Source organism: Neovison vison, chromosome 7 (assembly GCF_020171115.1).
Source record: "Neovison vison isolate M4711 chromosome 7, ASM_NN_V1, whole genome shotgun sequence".
NCBI lineage: Eukaryota > Metazoa > Chordata > Mammalia > Carnivora > Mustelidae > Neogale > Neogale vison.
This window is the reverse complement of record NC_058097.1, coordinates 118,913,591-118,931,854: the sequence shown is the minus strand read 5'-3', so window position 1 is coordinate 118,931,854 and position 18,264 is coordinate 118,913,591. Positions and strand designations below refer to the sequence as shown.

The following is an 18,264-nucleotide window of genomic DNA, read 5'->3' as shown; positions in this document are numbered from 1 at the left end:
AGCACTGCGTTTCCACCTTGAACATCTATGCCATATTCTAATTTTAATTTTTATTTGTTTTTGTGGTAAAATACACAAAAAATGAAATCTACCCTTTAGCCATTTTAAGCGTACCATTCAATGGCAGTAAGTACATGCACAGTGTTGTACAACCATCACCATTATTGATTTTCAGAACTTTTTCATCATTCTAGTTACTTTACCCATTAAACAATAACGCGCGCAGGCCCCCGGGAACTTCTCTTCTACTTCCGGTGTCTACTCGAGGTTTCTTTGGAAGTGGAGGACTACAATAGCTGTCCTTTTGTGCCTGGTTTATTTCACTTAGCTTCATGATTTTAAGGTCCCTCCACTTGAGAGTATCTGCCAGAATTTACTTCCTTTTCATTTAAAAAATTTTTTTTATTATTTTTAAAATTATTTATTTGACAGAGAGAGAGAGAGATGGTGAGAGAGGGAACACAAGCAGGGGGAGTGGGAGAGGGAGAAGCAGGCTTCCTGCTGAGCAGAGAGCCCAATGCAGGGATGGGATTCCAGGACCCTGGGATCATGACCTGAGCGGAAGGCAGATGCTTAACGACTGCCTCTATTTTATTTTATTTTTTTTAATAATGTTTATTTTATTTTTATTTCAATTTCCTTCCTTTTTAAAGCCAAGTAATATTTTATTCTTTGTGTAGACCACATTGCATTTATCTTTTCATCTGTTGATGGCATCTATGGCATTTTTTAGAGCAGTGTTCTGGGCTCGTAATCAGGATCTCACTTGTCTCTAAAGGTCATTATCCTTACTAGTGGGAGAATGGTGGGAGCCTATCAGGTGTCTCTTCCCCCAACCCAAACTGTAAATGCTGTTTCTTTTACCTTAGGAAATCTTTATCAGGGAGTAATCTCCTGTTCTGCTTTTACTACAAATTCTTATCCTGTTACCTCAGAACAATCAGATTCTTTTTTTTCCCTCCTGGACTTTCTCTGTCTTCTCTGCCCCACTCCCCCGCCTACTTCGTTGTTTAGTAATTTCTTTTTTTTTTTTTTTCTTAAAGATTTTATTTATTTATTTGAGAGAGAGACAGTGAGAGAGAGCATGAGCGAGGAGAAGGTCAGAGAGCGAAGCAGACTCCCCATGGAGCCGGGAGCCTGATGTGGGACTCGATCCCAGGACTCCAGGATCACGCCCTGAGCCGAAGGCAGTCGTCCAACCAACTGCGCCACCCAGGCGTCCCTGTTTAGTAATTTCTTCTGAGACTTCTCTTCACCTCACCCTGTTATTTCCTTTGTGCTGCTGCCTGCTTTCCACCCAGTCTCTTCTGGGAAACTTAGATTTTCTTCTGTATCCTCGTTGCTTTCCTCTTGTCTTTTTTTTTTTGTCTTTTTCTTGCCTTTCTTATTCCCTTCCCTCTTTCCCCTAGTTAGTTTCTTCTTGCGATACCATTTTTAATTTATGGCTCAAAATTCACTCCAATGATTATTTCTTTTATTTAATTTCTAAAGTGTTTACCATAGTCAAGTGTTCTAAGCATTTTGCAAATATTAACTCACTTAATCCTCTTTACACCTCTATGAAGAAGATCCTACTCCTGTTGCCATGTTACAGTGGATGACATTGAGCCACAGAGAGGCTAGGTAATTTGTACAAGGTTAACCGTTTGTGAAGGGTGGAGCCAGGACTGAAAGCCAGAGGTATGGCTTGGGTTTCTGGGCCCTGACCCACTTCCCTGGCCTGAATGCAGCTCTTTCTAGCTCAAGGGCAGAGGGGGTGTTATAGTTCAAGGTCAAGTTAAACATAAAAAATGCTTGTTTCACCAAGCTCTAAACCATTAGAAGTGCTATATCTGGAAGTCTCATTGTGGCTGGTGCCTAGGGCTATAAGAGCAGCTGGGTCTGGGGGTCCCAAACAGATGGGTTCCACTGCTGGCTGCTAACAAAATCCAAAGGCAGAGAAGCAAGTGGTGGGGAAACAAGAAAGGAATTTATTTCAGTGAGTCCAACACCGGGAAGACTAGCATCTCAAAGACTGTCTCCAAAGTGCTGAAAATAGTTCAGGTTTATATAAGGAAGATGTGGGGCAAAGGTGGGTGGCTAAGTGCAGGTGGGTAGTGACGGTCAGGTCAGTCATTGTCTTAGGGTCAGTCCTGTGGGGTCTTGCTGGCTCAGGGCAGCCCTCATTGCTTGAGGGGGGTAATTTTGCCTGCAGAGTCTTCTGCCTGAGCCCAGAGACTTGATGGAATGAAGAACTCAACAGAAAGCTTAAGGTCAAAATGGAGGCAGCCAAAGTCCTTTTTCATTGTCTTATATATTCATGGGAGTCTTTATTTACCTTTTATTTTATTCTCTTTAAATCTGTACTTTTTTCAAGTACCATGATCTTAAAACTCTCATTTAATTTTAATTATAGATTAAGAACTGAAAAGATAAATAAAATTGAATTATAGAACTGAAAAGCAGTTTGATGAAGTTATTATGTAAAAAGGTCACTGATTTTCCTTAGAACATTAAGTTTTATTTTCTAGCTTTGTTTAATCACTGACTCATAACAGATGGTTCCTTACGTTTCTATTTCAGCTAAATTTATTTTATTTCAATTGAATTATTAGTAAATATACTTTTTTATTATCCAGGGAATCAAAATATAGTGTGCAACATAACTTTAGAGGAAATATACAAAGCATTATCCACCAATTTAAATTCTTAGCGTTTGAAGTGTAATCCATGCCTAAATTGCTTTCTGTCTTGTACTCATCTTTACTGGGGTGGTTTAGCTGGGAAGTCAAGGACAATAAACTTAAAGGAAAAAGAGGAAAGCTAAGACAAACAGCTTTAGGCAATGTAAGAAATTCTGCTTTTTTTTTTTTTTTAAAGATTTTATTTATTTATTCGACAGAGAGAGATCACAAGTAGGCAGAGGCAGGCAGAGAGAGAGAGAGAGAGAGAGAGAGGAGGAAGCAGGCTCCCTGCTGAGCAGAGAGCCCGATGTGGTACTCAATCCCACGACTCAGATCATGACCTGAGCCAAAGGCAGCGGCTTAACCCACTGAGCCACCCAGGCGCCCAAGAAATTCTGCTTTAAAGCATGTAAGTCCTTTCCACTGTCAGCCCAGTGTGGTGGAGGGGTGAGAGCGCGGATAAGTCTCAGACCTGACTTCTGGGCTGTCTTTACTTGCTGCGTGACTTGAAGTGATTCGCTCGCTCTCTCTGGTTGGTGACTTTGTCGTGTATAAAATAGAACTTGCTAAAAAAAAAAAAAAAAAAAAATAGAACTTGCTCCAGATAACTGGTTCTCAACAGCACCCCCCCCCACCATAGTGTTCTACAGCTGCACCAAGGTGTTCTTTTATTTAAATAAAAATAAAGTATAGAATTTTCTTACATTTTACCCCCTGAAATGTCATTAACCCTTTGTTGCTATTGCTGCCAATCATCTTAGCCAGCACCAGGAGGTGGCAACTGAACAAGTGGCCAGAAAAAAAGTGGAAAACTTGGGAATATCTAGTCTGCTCAATTTGATAGTTTTTGAGAAAGTTATAAAGTGAGGTTGGATGTGATTTTTTGTATAGCTCACGTAGTGGAGTTATTGGTGCCGAATCATAACAAAGGGGAAGCGTTTGCAGTTTGTGGGATGAGAAGCCGTGTAGAATAGTGGCGGAACACGCGGACTCCACAGCCAGGTCGCTCAGGCGGGGACCGCAGCTCTGTGACTGACTGACGAGCTCAGCTTCCCGGACAAGTCGCTGAACTTCCCCCTCTCTCTGTTGCTCACCTGTGCGGTGCAGGTAATGAGTAACGAACCTACTTCATAGGTTATTGTGAGGATGAAATGAATCAGTGCATCCGGAAGTATTTAAAACATGCCTAGCACATACTAAGTACTTTACAAATATCAGCTATCATTATTCTGTGGTATGAATGAATCTATTAATATTTAACTGTACTCAACAAAGAACATTGATTGCTGGGGCTGTCTCCGACACATATTTGAGAACCACGGGCCTGGAATTTCTCTTCTTGTTCTGAAATTTTGTTATTCCATGTCCTAGAATTGGATTCACTATAATATTTTTTTTTTTAAAGATTTTATTTATTTATGTGAGAGAGAGAGAGCATGAGTAGGGATGAAGGGCAGAGGAAAATGGAGATGCAGACTCTCTCACTGAGTGGGGAGCCAGACATGGGGCTCGATCCCAGGATCCTGGGATCATGACCTGAGCCGAAGGCACACGTTTAACCGAATGAGCCACCCAGACGCCCCTATAACAGCATTTTATAGGGAAATTGTATTTATAGCTCAAGCTGTTTTCTGGGGTACGCATCTACCTTTGAAGGCAGATCTGGGCCTTGTTTTCTACCTCTACGTGCAGGTGATGAAGGGAGAGCTCGTCAATGTTAATCCTGGGTGGTTTTAGAGGAGTGGCTTCCTTCAGCACTGTAGGCCCCGGGGTGGTGGGAACCAGGCTGGTGGATGATGAGGGATCTGGCTCAGGGGTGGCAGTGTGTTGGGAACTGCAGGAACCAGGAGGAGGGCAGGCATTTGGGGAGTCTGGGTGCACAGGGACACTCCATTGTTCTGTGTAGAGCGAACCAGACTTATGAACTGGCTGGAAAAGTCTGCATTTATCTTTCCTTCTTCCTTCCTCTTACTTTCCAGCTCTGTCACTCTTCTCATGCAGGTGTCACCTGGAGTGACCTGGGAGGTGGGCTGTCCATCTCCCCAACCACACTGCGAGTTCTGCAGGAGCAGGGTTTTTACTCACCTTTTTGTGTATCTGATGTTCACAAAGCCTGAAAAAAATGGCTACTATTTCTTGAATATTCGTCATTACGCTGTGTGATCCCAAGTATTACCAGGTTTTACTGAATCTGAGAGAGTGGTAAGATACGTAATTGCATTATGTATTGTTACAGGAGAAAAGGCCTTGCCAGTTAAACTCTGATACAAGTGCTTTTTCCACTTAGGATTTTTACTATATACTTCTTGAAAGAGCTCTTTCGGATTTATTTAGACATAGATTTTTTATCACATCACCCTATGCACACATAAAAGGGAAAATGTAAGTGAAATAAATCGATTAAGGTATTGCCCCAATTTTATCACTTTCAGAGTCTGACTCTTCAGAATCACTTTTCACTCAGAGTCATTGACTTATTTCTGTGCCACCAAGAGTGCTGGTGATGCAGTGTTTCTTGGGGCTCTTGGGTGGCTTCAGTTCGTTTTTGGCCCAGGTCATGATCTCAGGGTCTTGGGATCAAGCCCCACATTGGGCTTCTTGCTCAGTGGGAAGTCTGCTCCTCCCTCTCCCTTTACCCTTCCCTATGCCTCCCTAGTGCTCTCTCTCTGTCTCAAATAAATGAATCTTAAAAAAAAAAAAAAGGAGTGTTGGTGTTTCAGTGTCTCTTAAAAGAGGTCAATACTGCTGTCTCCAGGAATCTCCTGCAAGCAGCTACTGTCTATTCTGGGAGTTTTGATCCTGGTGTTTTTTCGCTCGACCTGTGCCAGGCTAGTCTTTCCCCTATCTCGTTAATGACAGTACATACCGCGGCTTCCTCCATATCACTGTCTTCCATACCCAGGTCCTTTGCTTGTTAAGGTTGTTTTCCCAGTGATGGATATTTGCTTCCCTAATCAGATTTATGCTCAACTGCTGTTCCCATGCCTTTCACTTCTAATGCCAAATTATAGTGTAATCTCCTTGAAGACGTTTAAAATGGCAGTTAGACTCAGGGTGTCCAGTGTTGACAATACGCATGACTCAGTGAAGCAAGGACAAACTAATAAATGGCTGTGCGCAAGGTCACACACAACAGGCAGTGGCATCCACATCCTGACTGACACCTTGAAGACAGCAACCACAGGACACCACAGTAATAAAATAGATTTCTAGTTCAGAAATGTTAAAATGTGAAAAAAAAATGCATTATAGGCCTGACAAAATGCAGATTGTTAATTCCAACGACATCCATGCTGGGCAGATAATTTGGATTTTCAGACAAGGAGACTGGATGTTTCTTACTAACATCATAGTTATGAAGCACATGGTAGATTTGGGAGAGTAGAATCCAGATTTGTCTGATTCTAAAGGTCATACTTCCATCTATATAACATTACCCCAGAAAAAATAGACTGGAAGCTTCAAGGAAGCAAGGATTTTTTTTTTTTTTTTTTATACAAGGATTTTTTTAGGACCTAGAACATCCTGGCATGTACTAAGTACTTAATAACTATTTGTTAAATAAAGCCCTTAAAGAGAAGATAGAAATGCAGTCATGTCCTTCTTTTCCTAGAAATGAAGTCTGTAACATTTTGGACAAGGGGTAAAAGCAGGGAGGATGGGTGACTATTTTCTAGACAAGCTGCAGTTTGTGGTTCACCCGTTCTTCCAGGTCTTAGAAGAGGTAAAACAATGAGGAGTTGAAGGACGTCTGTTTGTAGCTGAGAGAGTGTGTCAGCACTAGCCTGTTGGACAGCACTAGGGTAGTTTCTAGCCTTCCTCATCTCCTATAAATCAAGATCAGCAGGACTCTGTGAATTGTGCAGTTAAAAATAAACAAAAAAGAAGGCCAATCTGATAAGCCTTACCATATAGGAAGCTTGTGTTCAGGGCATTTATATGTGATCAGTTGCTAGGTTTTAAACAATATGAAATGTTTAGAAAATTCTGACGTGCTGATAGCTCATCTGTAAAATATAAAAGTTGACATATTTGGGGCGCCTGGGTGGCTCAGTGGGTTAAGCCGCTGCCTTCGGCTCAGGTCATGATCTCAGGGTCCTGGGATCGAGTCCCGCATCGGGCTCTCTGCTCAGCGGGGAGCCTGCCTCCCTCTCTCTCTCTCTCTGCCTGCCTCTCCATCTATTTGTGATCTCTCTGTCAAATAAACAAATAAAATCTTTAAAAAAAAAAAAGTTGACATATTTGAATACTACTTTGTGCTAGATCTTGTGCCTAGAATTTCTCCATATATCAGGTAATCCCTATAGTAATTCTGGGAGGTAATTACTGTCTCCATTTTCTATGATGATATTGAGGACTCAGAGAATAAGTTATACACTAGTGAATGGTGGAGCCCATCTGGGAGCCAGGGTGTTTAGCTGAGATTCTGCAGATTTGCTTCTGTTCTCTGCTGCTTCCTCTCTAAGCTTAAGGCAGAATTAGACATTAGAAACCACTTTATACTCTTTTTAAAAATTATTACTGGGGTGCCTGGGAGGCTCAGTGCGTTAAAGCCTCTGCCTTCGGCTCAGGTCCTGATCCCAGGGTCCTGGGATCGAGCCCTGCATCAGGCTCTCTGCTCAGCAGGGAGCCTGCTTCCTCCTATCTCTCTGCCTGCTTCTCTGCCTACTTGTGATCTCTGTCTGTCAAATAAGTAAATAAAATCTTTTAAAAAAATTATTATTTAATTTATTTATTTGAGAGAGCACAGAGAGGGACAGAGAGGGGAGAGAAAGGGAGAGAATCCCAACCAGACTGTGCAAGGAGCTGGACATGGGGCTCGATCTCACAACCGTGAGATCACGACCTGAGCTGAAACCAGGAGACGGACGCTTAACTGACTGAGCCACCCAGGCACCCACCACTCTACCCTCTTATTTTACAACAAGGATACTGATGCTAGAGGATATAAAATGACTTATTTAGGAGTGCTTGGGTGGCATAGTTGGTTGTGGAGGTGGGGGGAGAGAGAGGGAGAGAGAGAGAGAGCAGACTCCCTGCTGAGTGCAGATCCCTGTGTGGGGCTCCATCTCATGATCCTGACACGTCCTGAACTGAAATCAAGAGTCTTACCCTACTGCATCACCCAGGCACCCCAGTAAGGATTTTATTTTTAAGTGACTTCTATACCCATTGTGGGGCTCGAACCCACAACCCCAAGATCAAGAGTCACATTCTCTATTGACTGAACCAGCCAGGTGGCCCTTAGACTGGAGTTTTCTTGAGCAATTTATTAAATAATAAATAATTGCAGAATGTCACACTGGTGTTTTAAGTAGTTTCATAGGGAGAGAAACTCAATAGGTTTTATGACTCTATCTTCAAGAACTACCAAGTGGGGGCGCCTGGGTGGCTCAGTGGGTTAAGCCGCTGCCTTAGGCACAGGTCATGATCTCAGGGTCCTGGGATCGAGGCCCCCATCGGGCTCTCTGCTCAGCGGGGAGCCTGCTTCCCTTCCTCTTTCTCTGCCTGCCTCTCTGCCTACTTGTGATCTCTCTCTGTCAAATAAATAAATAAAATCTTAAAAAAAAAAAATAAAAGAACTACCAAGTGGATAATCGGTAGCACTGCTTTGGATTCCAGACACTATCTGAATGAAAGAGTTTTCACCATCTTGGGTTTCTTTATTTGCTGTTGGTATTCTAAAATTTTTAGAGCTATGGCTGGACGGCACTTCACATCCTGATTGCTAAACGTGTCTTGCAAACTTTTCTATGTGTAGATTAACGTTCTATTGTTTTGTTCCACATCTGCTAAGTAGTTATCTCCTTTTTTCTTCTCTTTAATCTTGTCTTCTATGGTTTACTGGTATTTTATGCCAGATGTAGTGTCTACGTCCTTATTTGGGAAAGATTAGGAACAAGGTATTTCAGTCTGGGGCAAGTGTCCCATTCCTTCCTGTTTCTGCTTACTTGCTTCTACCTTCCTTCAGGTGTCCTCTTCTCCGAGACCAGCCCTGAGCATCCAGTTGAAATTAGGTGTCCTCTTTTACCCTGGCTACTGTGATAGCTTTTTTTTTTTTTTTAAGATTTTATTTATTTATTTGAGAGAGAGAGAGTTTGAGAGAGTGAGCGGGTGGAGGGGCAGAGGGACGAGCAGACTCCCCGTGGATCAGGGAGCCTGATGTGGGACTCCTCTGAGAACCCTGGGACCATGCGACACTTCACTGACTTAGCCCCCTGGGCATCCCTGTGATAGCTTTTTAAACACTCCCTACACATTATTGAGTACTTGCCACGTGCCAGATCCAGAGTTACTTTTGTGAACACACACATTCCTTGGCCTGTAGGAACTTACAATTGAGATGGGGAGCCAGTTTGACACAAAAATGTAATGTGATTGAATACCTTTTTAAAAAAGCTAATATATGAGAGTTTGTTACATAACAGCCATTGTACTAAGCACCTCACATGCATTATTTAATGTCAGTCTCTCAGTAAGCTTATGATCCCCATTTTCTAGAGAAGGAACAGGAATTTATTTATTATTTATTTATTTATTTATTTTAAAGATTTTATTTATTTATTTGACAGAGAAAGATCACAAGTAGACAGAGAGGCAGGCAGAGAGAGAGATAGAGGGAAGCAGGCTCCCTGCTGAGCAGAAAGCCCGATGCGGGACTCGATCCCAGGACCCTGAGAACATGACCTGAGCTGAAGGCAGAGGCTTTTAACCCACTGAGCCACCCAGGTGCCCCGGAACAGGAATTTAGAGAACATCTGTGTTTTGTGCGAGGCCAGTTATGTTTCAGAATTGCTATCCAAATCCAGGTCCAGAGCCTAAACTCTTTTTTTTTTTTTTTTAAGGTTTTATTTATTCACTTGAGAGAGAGAGGGACAGAGAGAACACAAGCAGGGGGCGAGACAGAGGGTGAGGGAGAAGCAGAGGCCCCACTGAGCTGGGAGCCCAAGGCAGGGCTTCATCCCAGGATCTGGAGATCATGACCTGAGCGAAAGACAGACACTTAACAAAGACTGAGCTGCCCAGGCACCCCCAGAGCCCAAGCTCTTAACCACTGTGCTTTGGACTGACTGCTGTGTTTTCACAGGTCAGAGCACTTCTCCCTGTGTGTCCCCTATGCCCTCATGCACTAGGCACAGGGAGGTGGGTGCCACTGTTGGAGTTTGAGAACTAATAATGACCTACCAGTCAGACGGTGGCTGTAAGTGATTCAACATCTTCCCTTAGAGACTTCAAAAGAATTCAAGATAGGGGCGCCTGGGTGGCTCAGTGGGTTAAGCCGCTGCCTTCGGCTCAGGTCATGATCTCAGGGTCCTGGGATCGAGTTAGCATCGGGTTCTCTGCTCAGCGGGGAGCCTGCTTCTCTCTCTCTCTGCCTACCTCTCCATCTACTTGTGATTTCTCTCTGTCAAATAAATAAATAAAATCTTTAAAAAAGAAAAAAAAAAAGAATTCAAGATACTAACAAATGTAAAACGGCCTCCAAGTTATTCATCACAGTGTTGTTTGTAATAGGAAAAGACTAGAAATAACCTAAATGTTTATCCACAGGAGATTAAATAAATTAGTGTGTATGTATACACAGTGAAACGATGCAGTGGGAGGAAATGAAATAATGGATAGGTAACAGTGTATAAGGTATGATGTTTTGTAGAATAAACATGGCTCAGCAGAGATGTTACTTTTTTTTTTTTAAAGATTTCATTCATTTATTTATTTATTTGACAGAGAGAGAGAGAGAGAGAGAGAGAGCACAAGCAGGCATAGAGGCAGGCAGAGGCAGAGAGAGAAGCAGGCTCCCCACTGAGCAAGGAGCATGATGCAGGGCTTGATCCCAGGACCCTGAGATCATGACGCGAGCTGAAGGCAGCGGCTTAACCCACTGAGCCACCCAGGTGCCCCGAGATGTTACTTTGTATAGAATCAATAGTATGCTGCCATTTGTGGTGGGAGAGACTGAGTATTTATGTATGTATATATGTATGTATGTATGTATGTATTATGTATGTATATATGCATGCAAGTTCTGCGCCCAGGCTGGGGTTTGAACTCATGACCCAGGGATCAAGAATCATGTGCTCTACCAATTGAGCCAGCCACCTGGCCCTGTATTTTTGTATGTATATGTGTAGCATATCTCTGGAAGTGTAGACAAGAAATTGATAATATAGGTGGCTTCTGAAGGGTGGTTAAGGGATTCCAGGTACGGAGATTGTCCATACCTTTTTATGCCTTTTGAATTTGAATTTGAAATAATAAGCAGCTTCCTAGAAATGAAAACAAATACAGAATGACACTCAGAGCTGTGTATGTTTCATGAGTGTGTGGGATAAGCCTGCCTTGGTCCTTGTCCCGTCCCAGTGCCTGGCATAGTATGCAGTATTTATGCACTTGAGTATTTATGCAATCAATGAACCAAGTTGAAAAAACAGTCTCAAATTCCTATATAGGAAAGATACAACATCTTTTTTGTGGTAGTCTTGCTAAAAAAACACATCCTGAATCTAACCGTGGAGAAATATCAGACAAATTCAAATTGAGGAACAGTCTGAAAAATAAATGGCCTGGGTATTTTAAAAATGTCAAGGTCATGGATGACTAAGAAAGACTAGGAGACTGTTCCAGAGCAGAGGGGATGGAGGGATATGACAACTGGATGCACTGCATGAAATGCCAGACTGGATCCAGGGCCAGAAAAAAAAAGTTGAGGGGTACCTGGGTGGCTCAGCTGTTAAGCGTCTGTCTTTGGCTCAGGTCATGGGATCAAGCCCTGCATTGGGCTCCTTGATCCGGGTAATCTGCTTCTCCCTCTGCCACTCCCCCTGCTTGTGTTCCCTCTCTCTCTGTGTCTCTCTCTGTCAAATAAATAAATAAAATCTTTTAAAAAAAGTTGTTTCTTTCTCTATGAAGGATATTAAGTAGATAGTTGGCAAAACACGAATAAGGTCTGTAAATTAGATAATAGCACCATTTCATTGTAACTTTCTGGTTTTGTTCCTAGTAATTTGAGAAAAAGTACTGTTTTTAGGAAATAGGTACTTAGGAATTTAGTAATAAAGGGGCATGTGTCTGCAACTTACTCTCAAATAGCAAGAGGGAGAAAGAGGGAGAAGACAAAATAAAGGAAACATGTAGAATGCTAACATTTGGTAAATCTGAAGAAATACAGGTGTTATTTCTACCATTTTGTAGCTATTCTCTCAAACTATTTCAAAGTTAAAAAAAAAACAAATAAACCACTTGTTATATGGAACATCTTGTGATTTCATAATATTGAAACTTTTATGTCCTGTTTTACAATTTAGTAGTTTTCTTCATGAGTATCTTAATATTTTTGGTGACATTTATTCCTAGATTTCTTAATATATTTGTTCCTCTAAAAAAAAATAATAGCTTTGTTCACGTATAATTCACATAGTATGCAGCTCGCCCTGAATATCTTTTTATACGTGCTTGAATAGTATTCTTATGTAAGGAAGGTATCTTTTTTTTTTTTTAAGAGTTTTATTTATTTATTTGATAGAGAGAGATCACAAGTAGGCAGAGAGGCAGGCAGAGAGAGAGGGGGAAGCAGGCTCCCTGCTGAGCAGAGAGCCCGATGTGGGGCTCCATCCCAGGACCCTGAGATCATGACCTGAGCTGAAGGCAGAGGCTTAAACCACTGAGCCACCCAGGCACCCCGGTATCCTTTTTTTTAAAAATAACCAACTCCACTAGCGTGTAATTACATAATTAATTAATTTTAAAAAGCTTTATTTTATTTTATTTTTTAAAAGATTTTATTTATTATTTGGCAGAGAGAGACTCAGCGAGAGAGGGAACACAGGTGGGGGAGTGGGAGAGGGAGAAGCAGGCTTTCTGCTGAGCAGAGAGCTGGATGCAGGGCCCGGTCCCAGGACCCTGGGATCATGACCCAAGCTGAAGGCAGACGTCCAAGGACTGAGCCACCCAGGCACCCCAAAAAGCTTTATTTATTTTAGAGAGGACACATGCATGTGACATGCAAGTGAGGGGAGGGACAGAGAGAATGGGGGCGAGACTCTCAACACTGCGGCACTCTCCACTGAGCACGGGTTCCTGACAGGGGGCTGCATCCCAGGACTTTGAGATCTCAACCCAAGCTGAAATCAAGAGCCTGCTGCTCAACACACTAAGCCCCCAGGTGCCCCTAATTTACACATATTTTAATTGAATAGCTTGATGACTTTTGATACATGTATTCCCCATGTAACCACAACCCCAGTCTGGATACAAGGTATAAAACACTACCACTTATCCAGAAAGTTCCCCCATAACTCTTTGTTTATGCATTCACCTGTTGTTTCCAGCATCCTCTGCCAGAGAGGAGAAGAGTCAGGTGTATGTATGCAGGGTGAGTGTATGCGGGGGTGATTTTGGGTGGGGGTAAGGATGACAATGCTGAGGTGAAGTGGGGACAGGCTCCTCAGCGGCTCAGGAGAGTCTCCCAGGCAGCGTGATGTGGCAGTTCCTGTTTTCCAGAGTAAGGGCCAGATATTGGATATTGTAGTCTTTTCTTTTATTACAGTCTTTTCTTTCTTTCTTTTTTTATGAAAGATTTTATTTATTTTAGAGCAAGAGGAGGGACAGAGAGGGCAGGGAGAGAGAATCCCCAGCAGACTCCACACTGAGCACTGAGCCCAATGCAGGGCTCCATCCCATAGCCCTGAGATCACGACCTGAGCCAGAACCAAGAGTCGATTACTTAACTGCCTACCCTACTCAGGAGCCCCTCCAGTCCTTTCTTTCTCCTTCTTCTTCTTTTTTAAAAGATTTTATTTATTTATTTGACAGAGAGAGAGAGTGCACAAGCAGGCAGAGCAGCAGACAGAGAGGTGTGGGAAGCAGGCTCCCCTCTGAGCAGAGAACCCAATGTGGGGCTCCACCCCAGGACCCTGGGATCATGACCTGAGCCGAAGGCAGAGGCTTAACCCATTGAGCCACCCAGGCGTCCCTCCTTTCTTTCTTCTTTGAGTCTTATTCTGGTTTAGACATCGGAGCATGTGCAGTCTAAGAATATGTTTTTTGGCTTATTTCCATTAATAATGGGAAAAATTCTGACTGGATCTGGGCCAGTGGTCTTCCTTACCTTTGGTGTAGTGGTGTTCTGAGCGGTTTTACCTTTCCCGTTTATGCATGCTGCTTTAATGGGATGGCGGGAGGAGGTATATCAGGCTTGGCTGCTCCATTAAACAGCAAAATCTGGGACGCCTGGGTGGCTCAGTTGGTTGGACGACTGCCTTCGGCTCAGGGCGTGATCCTGGAGTCCCGGGATCGAGTCCCACATCAGGCTCCCAGTTCCATGGGGAGTCTGCTTCGCTCTCTGACCTTCTCCTCGCTCATGCTCTCTCTCACTGTCTCTCTCTCTCAAGTAAATAAATAAAATCTTTAAAAAAAAAAATAAACAGCAAAATCTCACATGAGTCTTAACATGTCCATGATTTATCATCATCAAAAGGGAAGATTGATTTCCTTAAAGTACTATTTTGGAAAAATTAAAAAAAAAATGGAAAAAAAACCCACCTATCTTGGAAAAGATTTCAAGATGTAGATTTAGTGCAGGTTGATGTTTATTAAGGTTTGTGATTTGTTCATTAATTGATCCTGCATTAACCAAATGGGAAACAGAATTACATTTATATTCACCAGATTGTGGCCCAAAAAATTCAGTCTTCTCTGCCTGCCATTTTCCTGTTTTTGTGACTTTTATTATTCTGCTGTTCATTTCGCGTAGGTGGTGTAGGAAGTCAGTGTCTAAGCAAGTGTGCAGGGGACAGCTGAGCTGGGCTGTGCCACAGTCAGGCTTGGGTATGAACCCATCACTTACCTACATTTACTGTCTAGAAACCTTGTTCTCCTCATCAGCAGAACTCAGAGATATACCTGCAGCATTTTTTTTTTCTATTTTAGTCTGTGTTGTTGACCTTCAGTATTTATTCATTCATTTACTTTTTTAAAAAAAAATATTTTATTTATTTATTTAAGAGACAGAGATCACAAGTAGACAAAGAAGCAGAGAGAGCGAGCAGGGGAAGCAGGCTTGCAGCTGAGCAGAGAGCCGATGCGGGGCTCGATCCCAGGACCCTGAGAACATGACCTAAGCTGAAGGCAGAGGCTTTAACCCACTGAGCCACCCAGGCGCCCCATCATTCATTTACTTTTTAAGTAAACTTTACCCCCAACATGAGGTTTGAACTCATGACCCTGAGATCAATAGTCATGTGCTCTATGGACTGACCCAGCTGGGAGCCCCAGACTTTAGTATTTTTAGTGAGGGTTACACCTACTTGATGAGTGTCTAGAACATAGCAAGCATGCAATACATTGTATTATCATTACAAATAATTTCTCCATTTTCACCTTTTTGTCCAGATGTGTTATTTTTTTCCCTTTGTGGTTGAAACTATAATTTATTAAAATGTATTCATCTATTAAAGAACTTGGTTCACTTTCTCTTTTTCTTCAGGCACGTTGCAGAGTGGTCTTTCTGTCCTTCATGAACCCGCACGTGGTAGACAGATGACTGTCCTCTGCCCGGTGCTGCTCTAGGTGCCCCGGACGGACGCGGAGCTGTCCAGCAGGGGGAAGGATGGATTCCAAAGATGAGAGCTCACATGTGTGGCCCACATCTGCCGAGCACGAAGAGAATGCCGCACAGGTGAAGAGCGGTCTTTCCAGTGTGGGGCTGGGAGCGGTATTTCAGTTGGGTCGGTTTGCTGACAGCTAAAGAAATACCAGCTTCGCTGTAGTGAGAGTAGCTGGGAGGGAGCGGATGTGCAGGACCAGCACAGGCGGAATACAGAGGGTTTTGGCACTTCGAATGCTCCACCAGCATGGGTCACTATGATTTACAAGGGCTTGGGGACCACCCACAGGCTTCTCTGCCACTTCTGCAACTTACTGTCATGTTTGTTTCACTGCCTGGTTTTATTTTATATTCTTAGCGCTGAAAGCCTCCAACTGGAGTGTTTCTTTCATGTTACCTAGTATACGGTTTTTTTGGTTTTTTTTTTTAAAAGATTTTATTTATTTATTAATTTGACAGAGAGAAATCACAAGTAGGCAGAGAGGCAGGCAGAGAGAGAGAGGGAAGCAGGCTCCCTGCTGAGCAGAGAGCCCGATGCGGGACTCGATCCCAGGACTCTGAGATCATGACCTGAGCTGAAGGCAGCGGCTTAACCCACTGAGCCACCCAGGTGCCCTAGTATACGGTTTTGATTCTTCATCTGTAATGAAGTACAAAGTATGTCTACCGAGTGGCTTTTTCTTTTCTTTCAAATTCAGAATATAAAGGTCTAATGGCAAGCTGTCCCATTGAGTCAGCCACCTGGAAGGCCAGTCACGTATCCAAATGCTGCTGTGATGGATGATCACAGCCTTTTGGACTGTGGTCATAACCAGCAGCGTGTTATTTTGACTATTCTTAGCAAAGGCAAATGTCTGCTTTTTTGATGTGGATTTGAATTCTGGGAACAGTCCACAGTCATATGGAATCCTGTGTGGCCAAAGTATAAAACTTAATTTTTAAGCATTGTAATAAATATGCAATTTTAAGTTAGTTTTTCATTAACTTATATAACCTTAGTATTATTACCAAAATTAGGATGTTAACACTAAAGACTTAAATATACGCATTTACTTAAGTAATGTGGCAAATATTGCAATAAATAAAATTAGTTTTCTGGTATGATTTAAAGTCTGAGTCTGAATACTTAAAAAAAAAAATGTTCTCGTGATGCTTCCAGCAGGGTAACTGAGAATGCTGTTCTGATTCTCATAGAAACCATGTGAAGACAACTTTCATGTAGCTGTGTATTTTGGTGTATTTTGTTTGTGAGTGAAAATGTAGTCCATTCAAAAAACAGGGTCACCATTTTGTAGGTAATTGGATAGTAAACAGCAGAGCTCAACACCCCCCATTGCTCTCCCTCTTCCCAGTTGTTTCTTTTCCTAGCCAGGAACTCTGATTTAGCAAGATACTGTGCGATGGAGACCAAGTTTCAATGTTAATGCACAGATCTAAAGCCAAAAAGTTATCTTGCAGCACTTCAAGCTGTGCCAATTGTTAGAAGTCCAATTCTTGCAATATACAAACTGTATCTTCATGGACAAATCAAATTTGTGTAGAAGTTGGACAGTTTACTTAGTTTAAAAGTGGAAGTTTGTTTTATTTCTGTTTGATTGCATTTGGTCTCCAGGTTTCTTCTGGGGATTAAATTTCCTCATATCGTCTTTGGAATCTACTGCTTCCCGCTGGAAAAAAACTGAAATAAAAGAAGTTAGGTCCAAAGCCAGGAAAGCATAAGAGTAAAGATTCCAACTAATGTTGATATCAGCACATAAATTATTTCTCTCCCAAATGTGTGCTTTGGCCATCTGCTTCTATACCTTCAATATCAGGTATCAGGCTGTGTGCCAAGCTCTAGCCTTCAAGAAGTCAAACGTCCTAAGCGGACTATACAGAAAGCATTTTATAGAATTTAGTTTCTGCTTTCATTCTTGGTAGGTAGAAAATTATTTACCCTGGTGACAACTGAAGTAGTTTTCCGAAACCCTTTAAAAGTACTAGACTAGAATTTTCTGTGTCTTTATCTTACTGGCAAGGAAGAGTTCTGTAACATTCATTGACTCAGCATATGCTTACTGCCATGCCTCCAGTATAGCCTTGGAGTGTGAAAAAAACATGTAGGAAAGAAAGTGACCTAGTTTTAATATGTCTGAAGAAAGGCACTATTAATTATAAAGCAGAATATTAATCATGTGTTGAGGGCAATTGGCTTTTGAGTTGACATTGCTTTACATTGCAGAATAATTTGTATTTCATATTTTGGTTATGTGGTCAACCAGGAATCTTCAGTCACATTTCCAGGATCAGGTGACTGCCCCCTCATGATTCCCCAAAAGAGATGTCTGCATTGGACATTTGGGGCCAAGAAGAATTTATACCAGTTGCCTGATATTAACTAGCAAATCAGTGACAAGGATTCCTTCCTTGGATCCTGTCCCCAAGTCACTAACAGTGTAGATGACTAGGGTGGATCAGTTCTCATCCTCCTTTCATTGGGAATATTTTAGAGATAAAACTGTGGACTGTGCTTGGTCAGCCAGGTATCTTTGTGAGATTGGTTTTGTTCTACAAGGACACTTGCTATATACTTGCTGCTTTCTGCCCCAGGTGCACTTTGTTCCTGATGCTGGAACTGTGGCTCAGATTGTCTACACCGATGACCAGGTTCGTCCGCCCCAGCAGGTGGTGTACACGGCAGATGGTGCCTCCTACACTTCAGTGGATGGGCCTGAGCACACACTGGTGTACATCCATCCTGTGGAAGCTGCACAGGCATGTGAAGGGTTACTGTTTCTAGTTTGTTTGTTAACTGGTTAACTCCCCACTGACTTATGTTTATTTTCTGTCCTCCCTGGGCTAGGTGCTGGTGATGCAAGATATGATTCAGATACAATCTGTGCCTTTCAGGAGCTTATAACTAACTTGGCAGAGGAAGATACGCTTTATTTAATTTAAATATAGTAGGAGGTTAGAGTGCTAGCCTCCTCTGAGTTTTGTCCCAGCAACCGTGGACTA

At 42.4% G+C, this 18,264-nt stretch overlaps 1 protein-coding gene across 3 annotated transcripts in view; it reads left to right on the top strand.

Moving 5' to 3' along the window:
- PRDM10 (PR/SET domain 10) overlaps positions 1 to 18,264 on the top strand; it is a 107,984-nt gene that overhangs the window by 29,930 nt on the left and 59,790 nt on the right. Inside the window, exons 2-3 of one of the 3 annotated variants that reach the window (XM_044258204.1) lie at positions 15,148 to 15,339; positions 17,857 to 17,913. The exons of 1 other annotated variant lie outside the window; for it this stretch is intronic. In XM_044258204.1, the coding sequence (XP_044114139.1) occupies positions 15,271 to 15,339; positions 17,857 to 17,913 (126 nt within the window). In that variant the 5' untranslated portion in view covers positions 15,148 to 15,270. Of the gene's footprint in view, positions 1 to 15,147; positions 15,340 to 17,856; positions 18,022 to 18,264 lie in introns of all 3 variants that reach the window. One more of the 3 variants, XM_044258203.1, reaches the window with a different exon arrangement.